The sequence below is a fragment of the Oncorhynchus mykiss genome, chromosome 1 (genome assembly GCF_013265735.2).
Source record: "Oncorhynchus mykiss isolate Arlee chromosome 1, USDA_OmykA_1.1, whole genome shotgun sequence".
Classification (NCBI taxonomy): domain Eukaryota; kingdom Metazoa; phylum Chordata; class Actinopteri; order Salmoniformes; family Salmonidae; genus Oncorhynchus; species Oncorhynchus mykiss.
The window spans coordinates 81,527,540-81,544,007 of NC_048565.1; the positions used below are offsets into that span (position 1 = coordinate 81,527,540).

The 16,468-nt window shown below is 41.2% G+C and overlaps 1 protein-coding gene and 1 long non-coding RNA gene across 5 annotated transcripts in view; both read right to left on the bottom strand.

Moving 5' to 3' along the window:
* Positions 1 to 4,818, bottom strand: part of LOC118965609 — a 66,808-nt gene extending 61,990 nt beyond the window's left edge. Inside the window, exon 1 of the long non-coding RNA XR_005053019.1 lies at positions 4,429 to 4,818. This is a non-coding gene — a long non-coding RNA (uncharacterized LOC118965609). The remainder of the gene's footprint in view (positions 1 to 4,428) is intronic.
* Positions 4,819 to 10,811: 5,993 nt separating this feature from the next.
* rps24 (ribosomal protein S24) lies at positions 10,812 to 15,045 on the bottom strand. 4 transcript variants are annotated; one of them, XM_021613497.2, is made up of 7 exons: positions 14,952 to 15,045; positions 13,812 to 13,877; positions 13,432 to 13,641; positions 13,134 to 13,247; positions 12,754 to 12,756; positions 12,041 to 12,058; positions 10,812 to 10,892 (listed from the first exon to the last, which is right to left on the bottom strand). In XM_021613497.2, exons 1-6 carry the CDS (start codon positions 14,952 to 14,954, stop codon positions 12,053 to 12,055), a joined length of 402 nt encoding a protein of 133 aa, XP_021469172.2. In that variant the 5' UTR covers positions 14,955 to 15,045; the 3' UTR covers positions 10,812 to 10,892; positions 12,041 to 12,052. The 4 variants fall into 4 exon arrangements, with proteins under 4 accessions (XP_021469172.2, XP_021469181.2, XP_021469190.2 ...); XM_021613506.2 differs by lacking the exon at positions 12,754 to 12,756; XM_021613515.2 differs by lacking the exons at positions 12,041 to 12,058; positions 12,754 to 12,756.
* Between the last annotated feature and the right edge of the window lie 1,423 nt (positions 15,046 to 16,468).

Here is a 16,468-nt window from a genome sequence, read left to right on the forward strand (position 1 = left end):
AACTAAAATACTAATAATGATGCCCCACCCTTCTAAAACCAGAGTTCTATTCTGTCTATTATTGCATCATATTTTGCACTGCATTCCTTTGGCTTGTTCATTTCCGTTAAAATCACACTTTTTAAGTAGCCTTGAAACTGGGCCCACATTAGGCATTGTAAGTTGGATACTATAGATAATTATTCTGCGCTGCCTTGAGTAGTAGGGGCATCTGCTTAGAGAATAAGCATTGGCTTACGTCCGAAATGACACCCTTTGGGACACAAGCCATTGTAATGCAATGCAAACCTCAGGGGTCCTGAGGGAGTATCTGTCACTAACTGCACTGATTATGTGCATATTTGATTAGTGTTTACTGCTATGCTAATGGGGAGAATGAAATGTCTCCAAAGAGAAGTCTAGAGCGTCATTCATACAGCCTCATAGGCCTGATATGTAGCTACACTCAATGTCGCACCACTAAAAACAAAAAACATTTGTCATAAGAAACTAGCTCCCTGGTATACAGAAAATACCCGAGCTCGGAAGCAAGCTTCCAGAAAATTGGAACAGAAATGGCGCCACACCAAACTGGAAGTCTTCCGACTAGCTTGGAAAGGCAGTACCGTGCAGAGCCCTCACTGCTGCTCGATCATCCTATTTTTCCAACTTAATTGAGGAAAATAAGAACAATCCTACATTTATTTTGATACTGTCGCAAAGCAAACTAAAAAGCAACATTCCCCAAGAGAGGATGGCTTTCACTTTAACAGTGATAAATTCATGAACTTCTTTGAGGAAAAGATCATGATCATTAGAATGCAAATTACGGACTTCCTCCTCTTCTACTAGTTAAGCATAGCACTTGGTTGGTGCTTAGAGGAAGCAGCTCCACAGTCATTACTTTCTGTGTTTTTGAGGACATTTTACAACTCAAACTATGGATTTTACTCAAGAGGCTACAAGATTTTCCTATTCCCATGAAGAGGGCCAAAGGATTATTACCACTACCTCATTGCTAGATGAGAGGACAGCCACAAAGAATACTGGAAAACAAGGCTTACAGAGACTTGCAACACCTTATGGAGAAATATACCAAACTTGACCTCAATTCTATCACCTTGTCTGACTATTGGAGGAAAGGCCTAATCCCCAGAGGCCTCCATATTATGAAGTTTCCAACTAATGGAGCACAAGGTAAAACTGCATTTAGAGATAAATGGGAGGCTATTCTCAACAAGTGTTCTTTTGACCTAATGCTACTTCGAATAGAAGAATCTAAAAAGGACAGACAAGTAGCCCAAACAGATAATTGAAGTAAAAAGAAAATCACAGAACACATTGACAATTCTAACAAAGCACAATGTGATGAGATCTTGAAAGAGAAAGTAGACACATTCACTCTGACACTGAAGCAAGACAAGCTAAGAAAATTTAGAAGATATGAAGTAGACTATAGAGATGGCAAGGTGGAGAAAACCAACACGCAAGAATTCAGAATCAGGAAGAGGAGTCACGCAGGTTCCTCAACAAAACAAGAGAGGGAGAGGACGCGGAAGAGGCCAACACGGAGGGGGAGGAAGAAATCAAGATTATCCAACCACACGGAGCAGGACCAGAACAAGGCTGTGATCAACATTTCTGGAGAACCCCTTTCTGATGATTGCATAAGGGTATTGTCTAAAGGACTGTCCTTTGCCCCCACATATTCAACTAATGAATTTAATACAAAGATTGACCTATTTCGTTTCTACAGGAATCTACATCTGAAGGCCTGGCACAAGCAAAACTTCTCTCCAACTACAGACGCCAGTTTCTGTTCCCTCAAAAACACCTTTTAAGCCCAAGTCCACTTTTTGTCCCATTGTCCAGAATGCCACACTAAATACATTTGCCAGGAAAGTGAATTTTGATGTGGAGAATCTGTTTAAGGGTAAACTGACTCCAACCAAACACAACGTAATCTTTCTAAGACAGAGAGGGATGCAATTGAATCATTGTCCATAAATGAACAGATTGTGGTTAAAAAAGCAGACAAAGGTGGTGCTACAGTAGTGTGGAGTAAAGACATATGTGACAGAAGTCTACCGTCAATTAGACAATGATGAATTTTACCAATCTCTTACCTTCAACCCTACAGAGGACCTAAAAACTGAATTGAAAGGGACCCTCACAGAAGCTAAGGAGAATGGCTACATTTCAGACAATAAGTTCAAATGTCTTTTCAATGGCAGTCTGGCTTCTTTTTACCTTCTTCCAAAGGTCCACAAAAATCTTGAAATCCCCCAGCAGACCAGTCATTAGTGGTAATGAAAGTCTGACAGAACCCATCTCTAAGAACATCAATTACTTCATTAAGCCTTTTCTGACGTTACTCCCAGCCTATTGTCAAGATACCACAGATGTGTTGAACAACATTAAAGAATTGAACAAAATACTGTAGGTACAGCTTCTTTTTTAGTCACCATGGATGTGGAGTCTCTATACACCACCATTGAGCATGAACAGGGTTTGGCAGCTATGCACCATTTCTTGAGTACCCGGCCTGAGACTGAGATGCCTCCTACAGAATTCATTGTCTCACTGACTGAATGGACTCTTAATCGTAACATCTTTATCTTTCAGGACCGTATTTCTAAATAAAGGATGTGCCATGGGAGCTACAGCCCTTCCTACGCTGGTTTGTACTTGGGTAAATGGGAAAAGGACTTCATTTTGAATCCTTCTAATATCCATTTCTTTGACCAGATTATATGGTGGGGACGCTATATTGATGATGTTTGCCTGTTTTGGTCCGGCTCGGAAGATTAACTTATTTCCTTCCACCAATACCTTTACAACATTAACCCTAACATCAAACTAACTATGGAGTACAGCAAGTATAACATTCATTTGTTGGACCTCGACATTAGTAAAAATGACAAAGGTTGTTTGCACACATCAATCTTTAGGAAGATGTGAATACCATTCTGAGGGCAGACAGATTTCACCCCAAAAGGCTAAAAGAAAACATTCCATATGGCCAATTCCAAAGAGTCCGCAGAATTTGCGATCAGGAAACAGACTACAGTGTCATATCTGCTGAATTGGAGAATCACTTCTTGAATCGGGGCTATAGCGTTCAGGTCCTGAAAGATGCAGGTATAAGGGCTGGATTACTTGACAGAGAGAACTTGTTGCGAAGGGGAGCGTCTCGTGATACATCAGAGAGAGTGTATTTTGTTATGAAATACAGCACTGAAGCAGAGAACATTAAAAGAATCATTAAAAATAATTGGGGAATCATCCAAAGTGATACGCTACTACACGCCAAGTGTTCCCCTCGCCACCAGTCATAAGCTTTAAGAGATGTCCGACCCTAAATGACAAATTAGTCCACAGCTATCTTCCTGGTGACTCTCAAAAACTTGGCTTGACCACAAACCCAAGGGCTCTTTTAAATGTAACCAGTGCAACCATTGCAGAAATATTGCACAGGAGAAGTATTTTGTTGACACAGCTTCCAAAATGGCGTATTACGTCAAGCATTTCATTAACTATAAAACCACTCATGACATCTATAGATTGGAATGTCCACAGTGCAAGGTGTTATATATTGGACGGACAAAGAGACGCCTTCAAGACTGCTTAGTGGAACACAAGTACGCCATACAGGTAGGTAATGAAGACTACCCCATGGCAAGGCACTACAAGTCCCTACACCATGGCAAGGCACTACAAGTCCCTACACCATGGCAAGGCACTACAAGTCCCTACACCATGGCAAGGCACTACAAGTCCCTACACCATGGCAAGGCACTACAAGTCCCTACACCATGGCAAGGCACTACAAGTCCTTACACCATGGCAAGGCACTACAAGTCCCTACACCATGGCAAGGCACTACAAGTCCTTACACCATGGCAAGGCACTACAAGTCCCTACACCATGGCAAGGCACTACAAGTCCCTACACCATGGCAAGGCACAACAAGTCCCTACACCATGTCAAGGCACTACAAGTCCTTACACCATGGCAAGGCACAACAAGTCCCTACACCATGGCAAGGCACTACAAGTCCCTACACCATGGCAAGACACTACAAGTCCCTACACCATGGCAAGACACTACAAGTCCCTACACCATGGCAAGGCACTACAAGTCCCTACACCATGGCAAGACACTACAAGTCCCTACACCATGGCAAGGCACTACAAGTCCCTACACCATGGCAAGGCACTACAAGTCCCTACACCATGGCAAGACACTACAAGTCCCTACACCATGGCAAGGCACTACAAGTCCCTACACCATGGCAACCCTGCCTCCCTACAAGCTATGGGTATTGATCATATTCCAGCCTCTATTAGAAAAGGGGTCTTAAACAGTTAAATCAAAGGGAACGTTTTTGGATTTACAAACTACAGGACACCAAATACCCTGGTTTAAATGAAGATATGGATTTCTCACCCTTCCTGTAGGGTCGTGATGGGTCCATTTGCTGTCATCTTGTGAACATTTTGTTCAATTGCCCTCAGCTATGTTTAGACTGTTGTTGTTCATGTTTTGCTGTGTTCTAGTGTACTATAGAATATATTGCTTTCTTATTCTTGACACTTCTCCCAGTCATATTTAAGGTTACAACTACCTTTCTAAGTGTTCTGATACTTCTAGCTTGGAGTTGTATTTGCATGATAACCTAGCTACAGTATTTCACCTTTTAATGTGTATAGTATTTCTTACTAGGTGTGTCTAATCAATTTTGTAACCACTCCCTCTTCCAATTAGGGCTAATTGGAAAAGCTGTTCAAGTGAGGACATTGTATTTTTTTTTGTACTTCCTGATGAAGGCCATGCAGCCGAAACGTGTCGGTTTAAAAAAAACTTTGTTTCTATTGAACATGCCATACTAATAAAGGCATTTTAATTAATTGTATGAAGAGTGCCTTGGTCCTCCTTTCTTTTTGATGACCAATTTACCCCTTTTACCAAAGAGCACCTATCTACTAAAATGTACTATTGTGTACATTAGTAGCGCTTCCCTTCCTCCTCTTCCTACTGTCTCTGTGGATGGTTTGTCCTCTGACAAATCAACTGTAATTTTCGGTGTTCCTCAGGGTTCTGTTTTAGGACCCCTATTGTTTTCACTATATATTTTACCTCTTGGTGATGTCATTTGGAAACATAATGTTAACTTTCACGGCTATGCGGATGATACACAGCTGTACATTTCGATGAAACATGGTGAAGCCCCAACATTGCCCTCGCTGGAAGCCTGTGCTTCAGACATAAGGAAGTGGATGGCTGCAAATGTTCTACTTTTAAACTCGGACAAAACAGAGATGCTTGTTCTAGGTCCCAAGAAACAAAGAGATCTTCTGTTGGATCTGACAATTAATCTTGATGGTTGTACAGTCGTCTCAAATAAAACTGTGAAGGACCTCGGCGTTACTCTGGACCCTGATCTCTCTTTTGACGAACATATCAAGACTGTTTCAAGAACAGCTTTTTTCCATCTACGTAGCATTGCAAAAAATCTGACACTTTCTGTCCAAAAATGATGCAGAAAAATTCATCCATGCTTTTGTCACTTCTAGGTTAGACCACTGCAATGCTCTATTTTCCGGCTACCCGGATAAAGCACTAAATAAACTTCAGTTAGTGCTAAACACAGCTGCTAAAATCTTTTCTAGAACCAAAATATTTGATCATATTACTCCAGTGCTAGCCTCTCTACACTGTCTTCCTGTTAAGGCAAGGGCTGATTTCAAGGTTTTACTGCTAACCTACAAAGGATTACATGGGCTTGCTCCTACCTATCTTTCCGATTTGGTCCTGCCGTACATACAGATTTGGTCCTGCCGTCACAAGATGCAAGCCTCCTAACTGTCCCTAGAATTTCTAAGCAAACAGCCTATAGAGCTCCATTTTTATGAAATGGTCTGCCTACCCATGTGAGAGATGCAGACTCGGTCTCAACCTTAAAGTCTTTATTGAAGACTCATCTCTTCAGTAGGTCCTAAGATTGAGTGTAGTCTGGCCCAGGAGTGTGAAGGTGAACAGAAAGGCAGTGGAGCAACGAACCACCCTTGCTGTCTCTGCCTGGCCGGTTCCCCTCTCTCCACTGGGATTCTCTGCCTCTAACCCTATTACAGGGGCTGAGTCACTAGCTTACTAGTGCTCTTCCATGCCGTCCCTAGGAGGGGTGCGTCACTTAAGTGGGTTGAGTCACTGACGGGATATTCCTGTCTTGGTTGGGTTGTGCCGTGGCGGAGATCTTTGTGGGCTATACTCGGCCTTGTCTCAGGATGGTAAGTTGGTGGTTGAAGATATCCCTCTAGTGGTGTGGGGGCTGTGCTTTGGCAAAGTGGGTGACTCCTTGCTGTCCCCAGTCCACCTGGCCGTGCTGCTGCTCCAGTTTCAACTGTTCTGCCTGCGGCTATGGAACCCTGACCCGTTCACCGGACGTGCTACCTGTCCCAGACCTGCTGTTTTCAACTCTCTAGGGACAGCAGGAGCGGTAGAGATACTCTGAATGATCGGCTATGAAAAACCAACTGACATTTACTCCTGAGGTGCGGACCTGTTGCACCCTCGACAACCACTGTGATTATTATTATTTGACCCTGCTGGTCATTTATGAACAATTGAACATCTTGGCCATGTTCTGTTGTAATCTCCACTAGGCACAGCCAGAAGAGGACTGGCCACCCCTCATAGCCTGGTTCCTCTCGATCTTCCTAGGTTCTGGCCTTTATAGGGAGTTTTTCCTAGCCACTGTTCTTTGCTTGCTGTTTGGGGTTTTAGGCTGGGTTACTGTACAGCACTTTGAGATATCAGCTGATGTAAGAAGGGCTTTATACAGTGCCTTGCGAAAGTATTTGGCCCCCTTGAACTTTGTGACCTTTTGCCACATTTCAGGCTTCAAACATAAAGATATAAAACTGTATTTTTTGTGAAGAATCAACAACAAGTGGGACACAATCATGAAGTGGAACAACATTTATTGGATATTTCAAACGTTTTTTAACAAATCAAAAACTGAAAAATTGGGCGTGCTAAATTATTCAGCCCCTTTACTTTCAGTGCAGTAAACTCTCTCCAGAAGTTCAGTGAGGATCTCTGAATGATCCAATGTTGACCTAAATGACTAATGATGATAAATACAATCCACCTGTGTGTAATCAAGTCTCCGTATAAATGCACCTGCACTGTGATAGTCTCAGAGGTCCGTTAAAAGCGCAGAGAGCATCATGAAGAACAAGGAACACACCAGGCAGGTCCGAGATACTGTTGTGAAGAAGTTTAAAGCCGGATTTGGAAACAAAAAATGTCCCAAGCTTTAAACATCCCAAGGAGCACTGTGCAAGCGATAATATTGAAATGGAAGGAGTATCAGACCACTGCAAATCTACCAAGACCTGGCCGTCCCTCTAAACTTTCAGCTCATACAAGGAGAAGTCTGATCAGAGATGCAGCCAAGAGGCCCATGATCACTCTGGATGAACTGCAGAGATCTACAGCTGAGGTGGGAGACTCTGTCCATAGGACAACAATCAGTCGTATATTGCAAAAATCTGGCCTTTATGGAAGAGTGTTGTTTAAAGTTTGCCACAAGCCACCTGGGAGACACACCAAACATGTGGAAGAAGGTGCTCTCGTCAGATGAAACCAAAATTGAACTTTTTGGCAACAATGCAAAACGTTATGTTTGGCGTAAAAGCAACACAGCTCATCACCGTGAACACACCATCCCCACTGTCAAACATGGTGGTGGCAGCATCATGGTTTGGGCCTGCTTTTCTTCAGCGGCGACAGGGAAGATGGTTAAAATTGATGGGAAGATGGATGGAACCAAATACAGGACCATTCTGGAAGAAAACCTGATGGAGTCTGCAAAAGACCTGAGACTGGGACGGAGATTTGTCTTCCAACAAGACAATGATCCAAAACATAAAGCAAAATCTACAATGGAATGGTTCAAAAATAAACATATCCAGGTGTTAGAATGGCCAAGTCAAAGTCCAGACCTGAATCCAATAGAGAATCTGTGGAAAGAACTGAAAACTGCTGTTCACAAATGCTCTCCATCCAACCTCACTGAGCTTGAGCTGTTTTGCAAGGAGGAATGGGAAAAAATGTCAGTCTCTCGATGTGCAAAACTGATAGTGACATACCCCAAGCGACTTACAGCTGTAATCGCAGCAAAAGGTGGCGCTACAGTTTTTGATTTGTTAAAAAAGTTTGAAATATCCAATAAATGTCGTTCCACTTCATGATTGTGTCCCACTTGTTGTTGATTCTTCACAAAAAAATAAAGTTTTATATCTTTATGTTTGAAGCCTGAAATGTGGCAAAAGGTCGCAAAGTTCAAGGGGGCCGAATACTTTCGCAAGGCACTGTAAATACATTTTATTTGAATGTGTGTGGGGCCAGAAGAAGTCTGGGGTGCTCTCTCATGTTGAACTACAAATCATACTCTTTGTCCTTTGTTGAAATTATGAGATTGTAGGTGGTTGGGTGCGGTTACCCAGCTAACAAAATGATGTCCTGGTGAAGTACCCTGATCGTCAGCGATAGTCCCAGGAATGCCACACTGTAACTAACTAGCTAATGTAACAACTCAGTGGCCTTGTGGTTAGTGTCCGCACTGAGATTGGAAGGTTGCGAGTTCAATCGCTGGCTGAGTCATACCAAAGAATTGAAAAACAAAACCTGATGCGTCTCTGCTTGGCACTCAGCATTAAGCTAGATTTGGGGTAAAGATCCGCAATAGACTAGTGTCCTGTCCAGGGGTGTACTTCTACATCAAGCTGCTACCCTGTGATCTGTTCTGGCTAACACAAGGCTACTGATGTATTGTGTGTTCGCCAGACTGAGGTGAAGGTCAGGCTGCATGTTTTTATGACTACCCGGTTGTATCAAAAGCTTGCCTTGTTAAACTAGCCTGATCTCACACGCTCACATTGTTTCACTTCACCTGTCATGCCAAGGTGACAAGAGTGCAGAGCCTGAGACATACAATTGAATAAACATGTACAGGTTGAACTAATCTGTGAATCAATGGGTTACAGCATTAGTAGTCTTGCATTGTAGCACCATCAGTTCAACGTGACCAAAACCACAGAGATGATTTAGTCTGGAAGGTAGAGTATGTCAACTGTGATGGAGAGGTCTTGGATCTGGCACGCCTTCCCCAGGAAGGAATAGCAGTGCTGTGCTGTATAGTTTGAGCTTGACGTGGCAGGCCAACATCCAAGCAGAGATGTCTGCCAGCCACACAGAAATCATACACATATGGAATGTGAGAAAGAGTTGAGTGCCATCAGCATAAGTGATGAGACCATGTAAGGATGTGACAGAAGCAAGTTTGTGTACAGAGAACCCAGAGGAACCTAGTGTTGAGACATCAGGGACAGCAGTAATGAGGTGCGGACGCTGACCTTTCCATGTCACCTGGTAGGAGCCAGGTATGTTGTCAACAAAGTGCATAGCCCAAGACAAATCAGTATGAATTACAGCAACGTAGCACCATTGGTTCAGCTCTGTGCTCACACCAAGGGTCTTCAGTCTTGGTGAACACAATGGAACCATTTTTACGAAACACTTTAAATATTTTCAACTTCATTAGAATGAAGCCTTTCATTTATGTCTTCTCTCATCGTGAGAAATATTCAAGTCATAAGAGCAAACGAAATGTCTACAAAGAGTAAGAACACACTGGACCAGTGTATGAGACCATTATCATATAGGACAATAGTTTATCCACAAATCACCTCAGTAATTCAACATTCAATGCATTTGGTAATATTGGATATTTTCAGACTCATACAAAGGGAACACCATTCAACAGTATTAAAAGGAGAATGTAGCAGGAGTCTGTAATGTTGGTTGGCCAGTAGGGGGCACTCTCCAGACAATTCTGAATCTTTGACCCCGAAGTCTTCATTTTCTGGTCCATTACTACATTTACCAGCATAAGAGACAAAGTGACAGGGTCGACTCGCATCAATCTGTTCACGAGGGGTTGAAGCAATAAGCAGACCGCTTGCCTTCCCACCTATTGTTAGGGCCTCCTACTGTTAGCTTTGTACCGTAGATGGTGGATAAATTAAGGTCTAACTCAGGCCGCTTACAAATGGAAAAAAAAAACGTTTGTTCTGGTCTGCTTAACGTCTCTCCCATCGACACCAATGCAATATCAGCTGGGTCTGGTCTGCTTAGTTCATTGCCTATATGATCCAAGAAAGTAACCAGGAAAAAATGAGCAAGTGGGATGTCTCGCTTCCGCTTACATCTCTGCTTGTACAACCACACAAATCTCACAAGATTACTTATGCAAGATCAACGCAGTAGTACAAGTAACAATTTACCTCATTATCCCTCTATCCCCTAAACTACTGTAAAACAGAGGCAGTTTATGGTAGAGAAATTAACATTATTTGGCAACAGCGCTGGTGGACATTCCTGCAATCAGCATACCAATTGCAGTCCCTCAAAATTTGAGACATCCGAGTCTCGTGACAAAACTGCACATTAGTGGCCTTTTATAGTCCCCAGAACAAGGTGCACCTGTTTAATGATCATGCTGTTTAATCAATGCCAAATGGATTATCTCGGCAAAGGAGAACTTCTCACTAACAGGGATCTAAACCAACTTGTGCAAAACATGAGAAAGAAGCATTTTGTGCATATGGACCATTTCTGGGATCTTTCATTTCACTCATGAAACACTTTACATGTTGCATTGATATTTTTGTTCAGTATATTTACCGCACACTGCAAATGTAACAGTATACACAAACGTGTCAAATTTGTCCAGGGCATATAAAAATAAGTTGTGAAAACAGGAGTGACTTTTCCAAACGTTTTATTTGATGACAATATACAAGAACATCTTGAGCACGAGGACCATCCCTGATTCTCCGGGCTCACTGTAGGAAAACAGAGGAAGGGAAGTTAGTTCATCTGCAAAACAGAAGTTTACAATCTATCCACCACTATACTCAAGGGGGGGTCCAACTCATTTTTGGGCTGAGGGTTTGAAGGAGGGTAATAGTATTGAAATTGGGTGTGGGAACAGATGCATTTGCTAGGGACGTGGGCTCAACCTACATATTGGTTATAGTAAATGCACCAAAATTTCAACTGCAAAATTACAGATAAAGCCGCAATGAAACTTATTGGGCAACCAACCAAATTCACAGAAATGTGTTATAGATCTGTCATTCTCATTGAAAGCAAGTCTAAGAAGCAGTAGATCTGTTCTATGTGCATTATTTCAATGCTTTCCGTTCTTAAGTTCGGTTTGTGTCTTACTTTTGGTTTTGTACACCAGCTTCAAACTGCCGAAAATACAATATGTTATGGTTATAGAAAAGATGTTTCACAGTGGTTTAGATGGTACAATGATTCGACAATACTTCCTTGTTTTGTCACAAACTCAAATTAGGCTAACTTTCTGCATAGTGCATCTTAACATTTTCAGCTCAGTGAAGACACCAATTTGGCAGTCTAGTATAATAAAACATCAACATATATATAAAAGAACATTACATTAAATACATGCCTAAATGAAATTATGATGGTTAATGTTTCAGAAAAGTTGTATAAGTGGACATGTGGTTCAGTTGTCTCACACAGACAGTAGTTGGTTATAACTTATTTTCCAATGTATCACTCTAGACTTGCTTTACTACATGCCAAGCGGAGGCCACCGCGTGTACTGCATGTTAGCATAAGTGTACTCAGCGGTTGACAAATACAAATATGTAATAGTTTAACAGCAGAATAAGAATAATAACTTTTAGAAGCAAAGTAGTAGTGTAATTTAGACTTTCTTTACGTTGATATGACGTTAGTGGACATAAGATTATTTGTCAGGGTATAAGTACCAACTTTAGGAGTTTAGGGAATTAGGGTGGGTTGAAGAGGGAAGGTTGGTATTGGTAGATAAAAGGTTGTGGAAAGACTACAGGTGAGACATGCAGAGACCGGTCTCAACTAGCGCTACCAGGATATAAGAGTCTATGTTGATTTCAACACATGAATAACAGCACGCCATGCCCGCTTTGCTTAATACCTGGAACAGACCTCATTTCTGTAAAAGAAATCCACAGGTGGCAAAAGAAAGGCAAAAGGATGAAGATAATGTTAAGCTATTTTACTTAAATACTTTACTCACAGAGTAGACCCCTGAAAGGCATAAGATTTGCACCGAAGATGAATTACAAAATTCAGTCAACTCCACCCAGGAAAAGAATACAAGCCAAACTGTGCTGAGCACTAGATGTGGGAATTTCAATAAATACACACAAATGCAGCTAGAAAGTCTATCAATCCATTCTTGGGGGGGTGCATATTTGTGTTCTAACCCAGCACTAAGACTTGACTAGTTGAATTATGTGTTAGTGCTGGACTAAAACAAACATATGTTCTCCATTGGGGTCGTCCGGGAATGAATTGAGAAACGGCTCTAGTTTCTAGTCTTTCAGAGATCCACTTGGCGACCTACTATTGAGTCTTAAGACCACACAATATGGTTTAACTTGGGATCTAAACCACTATTAGTGTTCAGTTCACACTCACCAAAATTAGGGTCATGAGTGAATACTTAGTTGCTCATTCTAACTGGTAGGGGACTGAACTGAAACCCAATGTGGACGTTAAAGAAATCCACATGTAGCAGTAGCTTTTTTGGTTATATAAAAAGGGAGGATTGGGATGAAGTCAGCTAGGAACACCACAGTAGCATTATCTACACACAGCAGTTAGTCTACTGATGAAAACATTTACCTTCTACAGTCCCAAAGAACAGTTTGAGAGAAAAAGATGACTCATTAAAACAGTAAGCACACATAAATAAAGACAAAACTAACACTTAGGAAGTGGAAAAGATATGCATGTAATGAATAATTAACTAATAAGAATGAAGTGATGTGGGGTGTTTCAATAGTCTTAAGCTGCCCCCTCCATCTGCACAGATGTGAAGTTCTCTTGGGTGAAAACATAAATCTTGTACATACACCATCTTGTACATACATCATTATACCCACTGCGTTTTCAAATCAAAGCAGAGGAAGGACAACAAAAGCAGCTTGTGTAAAATGGTGACTATTGAGACGCACCCATACTGTAGCAAGAGGAATGCACCATAGGAGGAACAGCCAAGTTACCTTTTTGCCAGCAGCACCCACACTGGCTTTCTTGGTACCTCGTACTTTCTTCATTCTGTTCTTGCGTTCCTTGCGCTGTTTTCTGGAGGACTTCTTCTTCTCATAGAGACCGTGCTGCGAGAACAAAAACATTTACCAAAATAGCACTGCTTGCAATGTGCATCACTAGCAGACAATAGATGATACTGATGGGACAAACTATACACAGACATAGTGTCATACAAATTAAAATAATAAAGCCCCCCCCCCAAAATAAAAAACATCAACACTTATTTCCATTTTTTCAGCATCCACTCACCCTGGCCAGTCTGTGCTTGGGCTCGTTCTTCTTAGCGTAGTCGAGAGAGTCGTAGACCATGGCGAAACCTGTCGTCTTGCCACCACCAAACTGTGTCCTGAAGCCGAAGACGAACACCACATCGGGGGTGGTCTTGTACATTTTGGCCAGCTTCTCCCTGATCTCAGTCTTAGGGACTGTGGCTTTGCCTGGATGGAGGACATCAACAACCTAGAAAAGGAGACAATGGAGAAACAGTTATAGACCACGCAGCACTTATAAAAATGAAAGGAAACTGCAGACAATTGCTTCAATAAATAATGTGTGCTGAACACTCAGTATACAGCAATTGAGGTCATGTGTTGATGTTATAGTGGTAGGAAAGAAACATTTGGGCTTACCATTTGCTTCCTCTGAAGCAGCCGGTTTGTCATAAACTTCCGGGTTCTGACTGTTACTGTGTCGTTCTGCAAGTAGATGGAAAACAGAGGTTAGCATTTACAATACTGGATTGACAATACCGTTATAGGTAGCTTTTCAGACCCCTTCTTGCAGGTGAACACATTGTTAATTTTTTACAGTAATTGAAGTGTTTATATTCTAGCCACTACTTTCAACAAAATCTGGAAATTACGACTGGAACAGGATCCTGATACGCTGGGGACCCTACACACATAATATATACAAGTAGTAAACAGCAACAAGTATTGAAAAAGACGATGGCTGTCAGGTAGCTAGTTGATTAGCGGGGCAAAATAAAAAAAAAGTTACTTGTTGCATGACAATAACACATCAGCTCACACCAGGCAGCTAGAGGTAGTTAGCCAACTTCATTACCTTGTATTTCGTGACTTACATAGGTAAGATTTAGTAGCTAGCTACGTGGAAAATATGCCAAGTACTTACAAACCAAATCATGCTGACAGGTTGCTAGCGTCACTGACCTTAGTTCGCAACCTAACTAACGTTAGCCGGACAACGTTTGCTAGACCGGTTTAGATGGAAGGTAGTTAGCTAACTACTTCAAAGACATGAGTACTTCTGGTTGGATTGATTACAAGGTACATGCCAAATATCATGCATTTGTGGTAAGTTAACGTTAGTCATCTTGTGGCATTTAACGTTAGCTAGATAGTATCCAGAATAACAATGCTGCTTTACAACTGACATGCTGTGTCAGGGAGACTACCGTTAGCCACAGCTAGCCATTAAGCCCGTGCTGGCCAAATAACGGCATTATATCATACTGTAAAAAAAACACAATGTAGTCACCAACTTGTAGTCGTGGAAAAGTAGAAGTCATGTGTTATAAAATTACTGAATGGCTCGCACAACCGAATGAAGAGGCGGTCCAAAAGCCAGAGCTCGGTTAGGCCACCAGTTCTTAAAGGACTAAAAATAACTTTTACAACGTAAATGTTGTAATATTCCTATCAGGGATGGCTTGTCAATGTATTCGGACTTCATGACTTTAACAACGACGAAAGGATGCTTAAGATATATGAAGGATTTAATTATACATTTTATGCCACAAGACTCACCATCTTGGCATCAGCCTCTCAGGGATGCGGAAAAGGAGGAAGGGCCCGAAGCTGGCCAACCAAATGCCTGAATGGAAGCGGTGCGACCAAAATTCTTGCCTGACTAAAAATACATGCAGATTATTTGAGAGCACACGGAGGAAAATATAACGTGTCGTTTTGTCCTTTGTATGTACTATTTTCTTAAGTGTATATGACAATAGATCAAACGTCACAAAATAAAATAAATGCCCATGTAATTTTGGCAGACACATTTGTGTTATCCAAAAATACTCCATGATTAATCTGTATTTTATTTTCTGTACCTACTGACGTGAATGTATATGTATTTATATTGAGTATGAGTATCCTATATGTGTGAGTATGAGTATCCTATATAAAATTGTATGCAATACATTCAGAAATGACATGTTTATTGATTACACATGTATTAATTGGTGGCCATTTTATTCAATTAGCAGTTACACAATCATGCTCTGATGCCCTTTTTCCAAAAGTAGTCCACCACATTATTATTTATTAACGCAACAATGTATGTTAATGTATACTTTTGTTTATTATTGAATGACATGGAAATATTTTTATCCACGTCATTCATGAAAATTGGCGGTAATGGAGAAGTAGAGAAATCATAGAGAGAAAATCCTACCTATACCTCTAGATGTCAGTCAAGTAGCGTCAATGACAGCCTGGGCCGTGATTTGGGTCATGGATTAAAATAGACACATTTCCAGTGTCCACTACTTGTTTGTAGAGCAGGGACCATCAAGTAGATTCAGCCGCAGGCCGATTTTTTCTTGAGCGGCTGGTCGGCGGGCCAGACATAATTACAAATAATTTGTAGACTGCAAATTGACCGCAAGAAGCCCGAAGATATATGATATTAGATTAAATCATAATTTTTTCAAACCTTGATTACATTTGTATACGATCGCATCTCTGTATTATGCATGGGAATACTTGGGAGCAGATTTCCAAAATTAAAATCACTTGGAGCTGATTTCCTGGTGTTTCTACAGTCTCTTATGTCCAACAATTAACATTTATTTTTATTTTATTTCACCTTTATTTAACCAGGTAGGCTAGTTGAGAACAAGTTCTCATTTGCAACTGCGACCTGGCCAAGATAACAGAACCACGGATTTCACATATTGAAATCCATGAGAAACTGGACTTAAAATGCACAGTAACATGGTTATTTAATTTATTTTTATGGATTCGAACCTCAAAGAATCACATTCCAGAGAGTGGAATTTCAGATAATTTTTTTCAGATGTTACATTTATCAGATGTTAAATTAATTACTTAACTTCCTTTTTAGACCACGTTATATCATAATTATTTATAAACATATCTGTCGGCGGTATTTTCCATATTAAGTAGTTCCTTCCAAGGTGCACCACTGAGCAAAGATATGCTAGGCAGGACGCTAGATACTCCTGCTCTAGTGTATGCAGACAGTATTGTCAGTGTAGGAGAGAAAGTGTCAAGTGATTGGATTTTAGCTTCCGGTGATA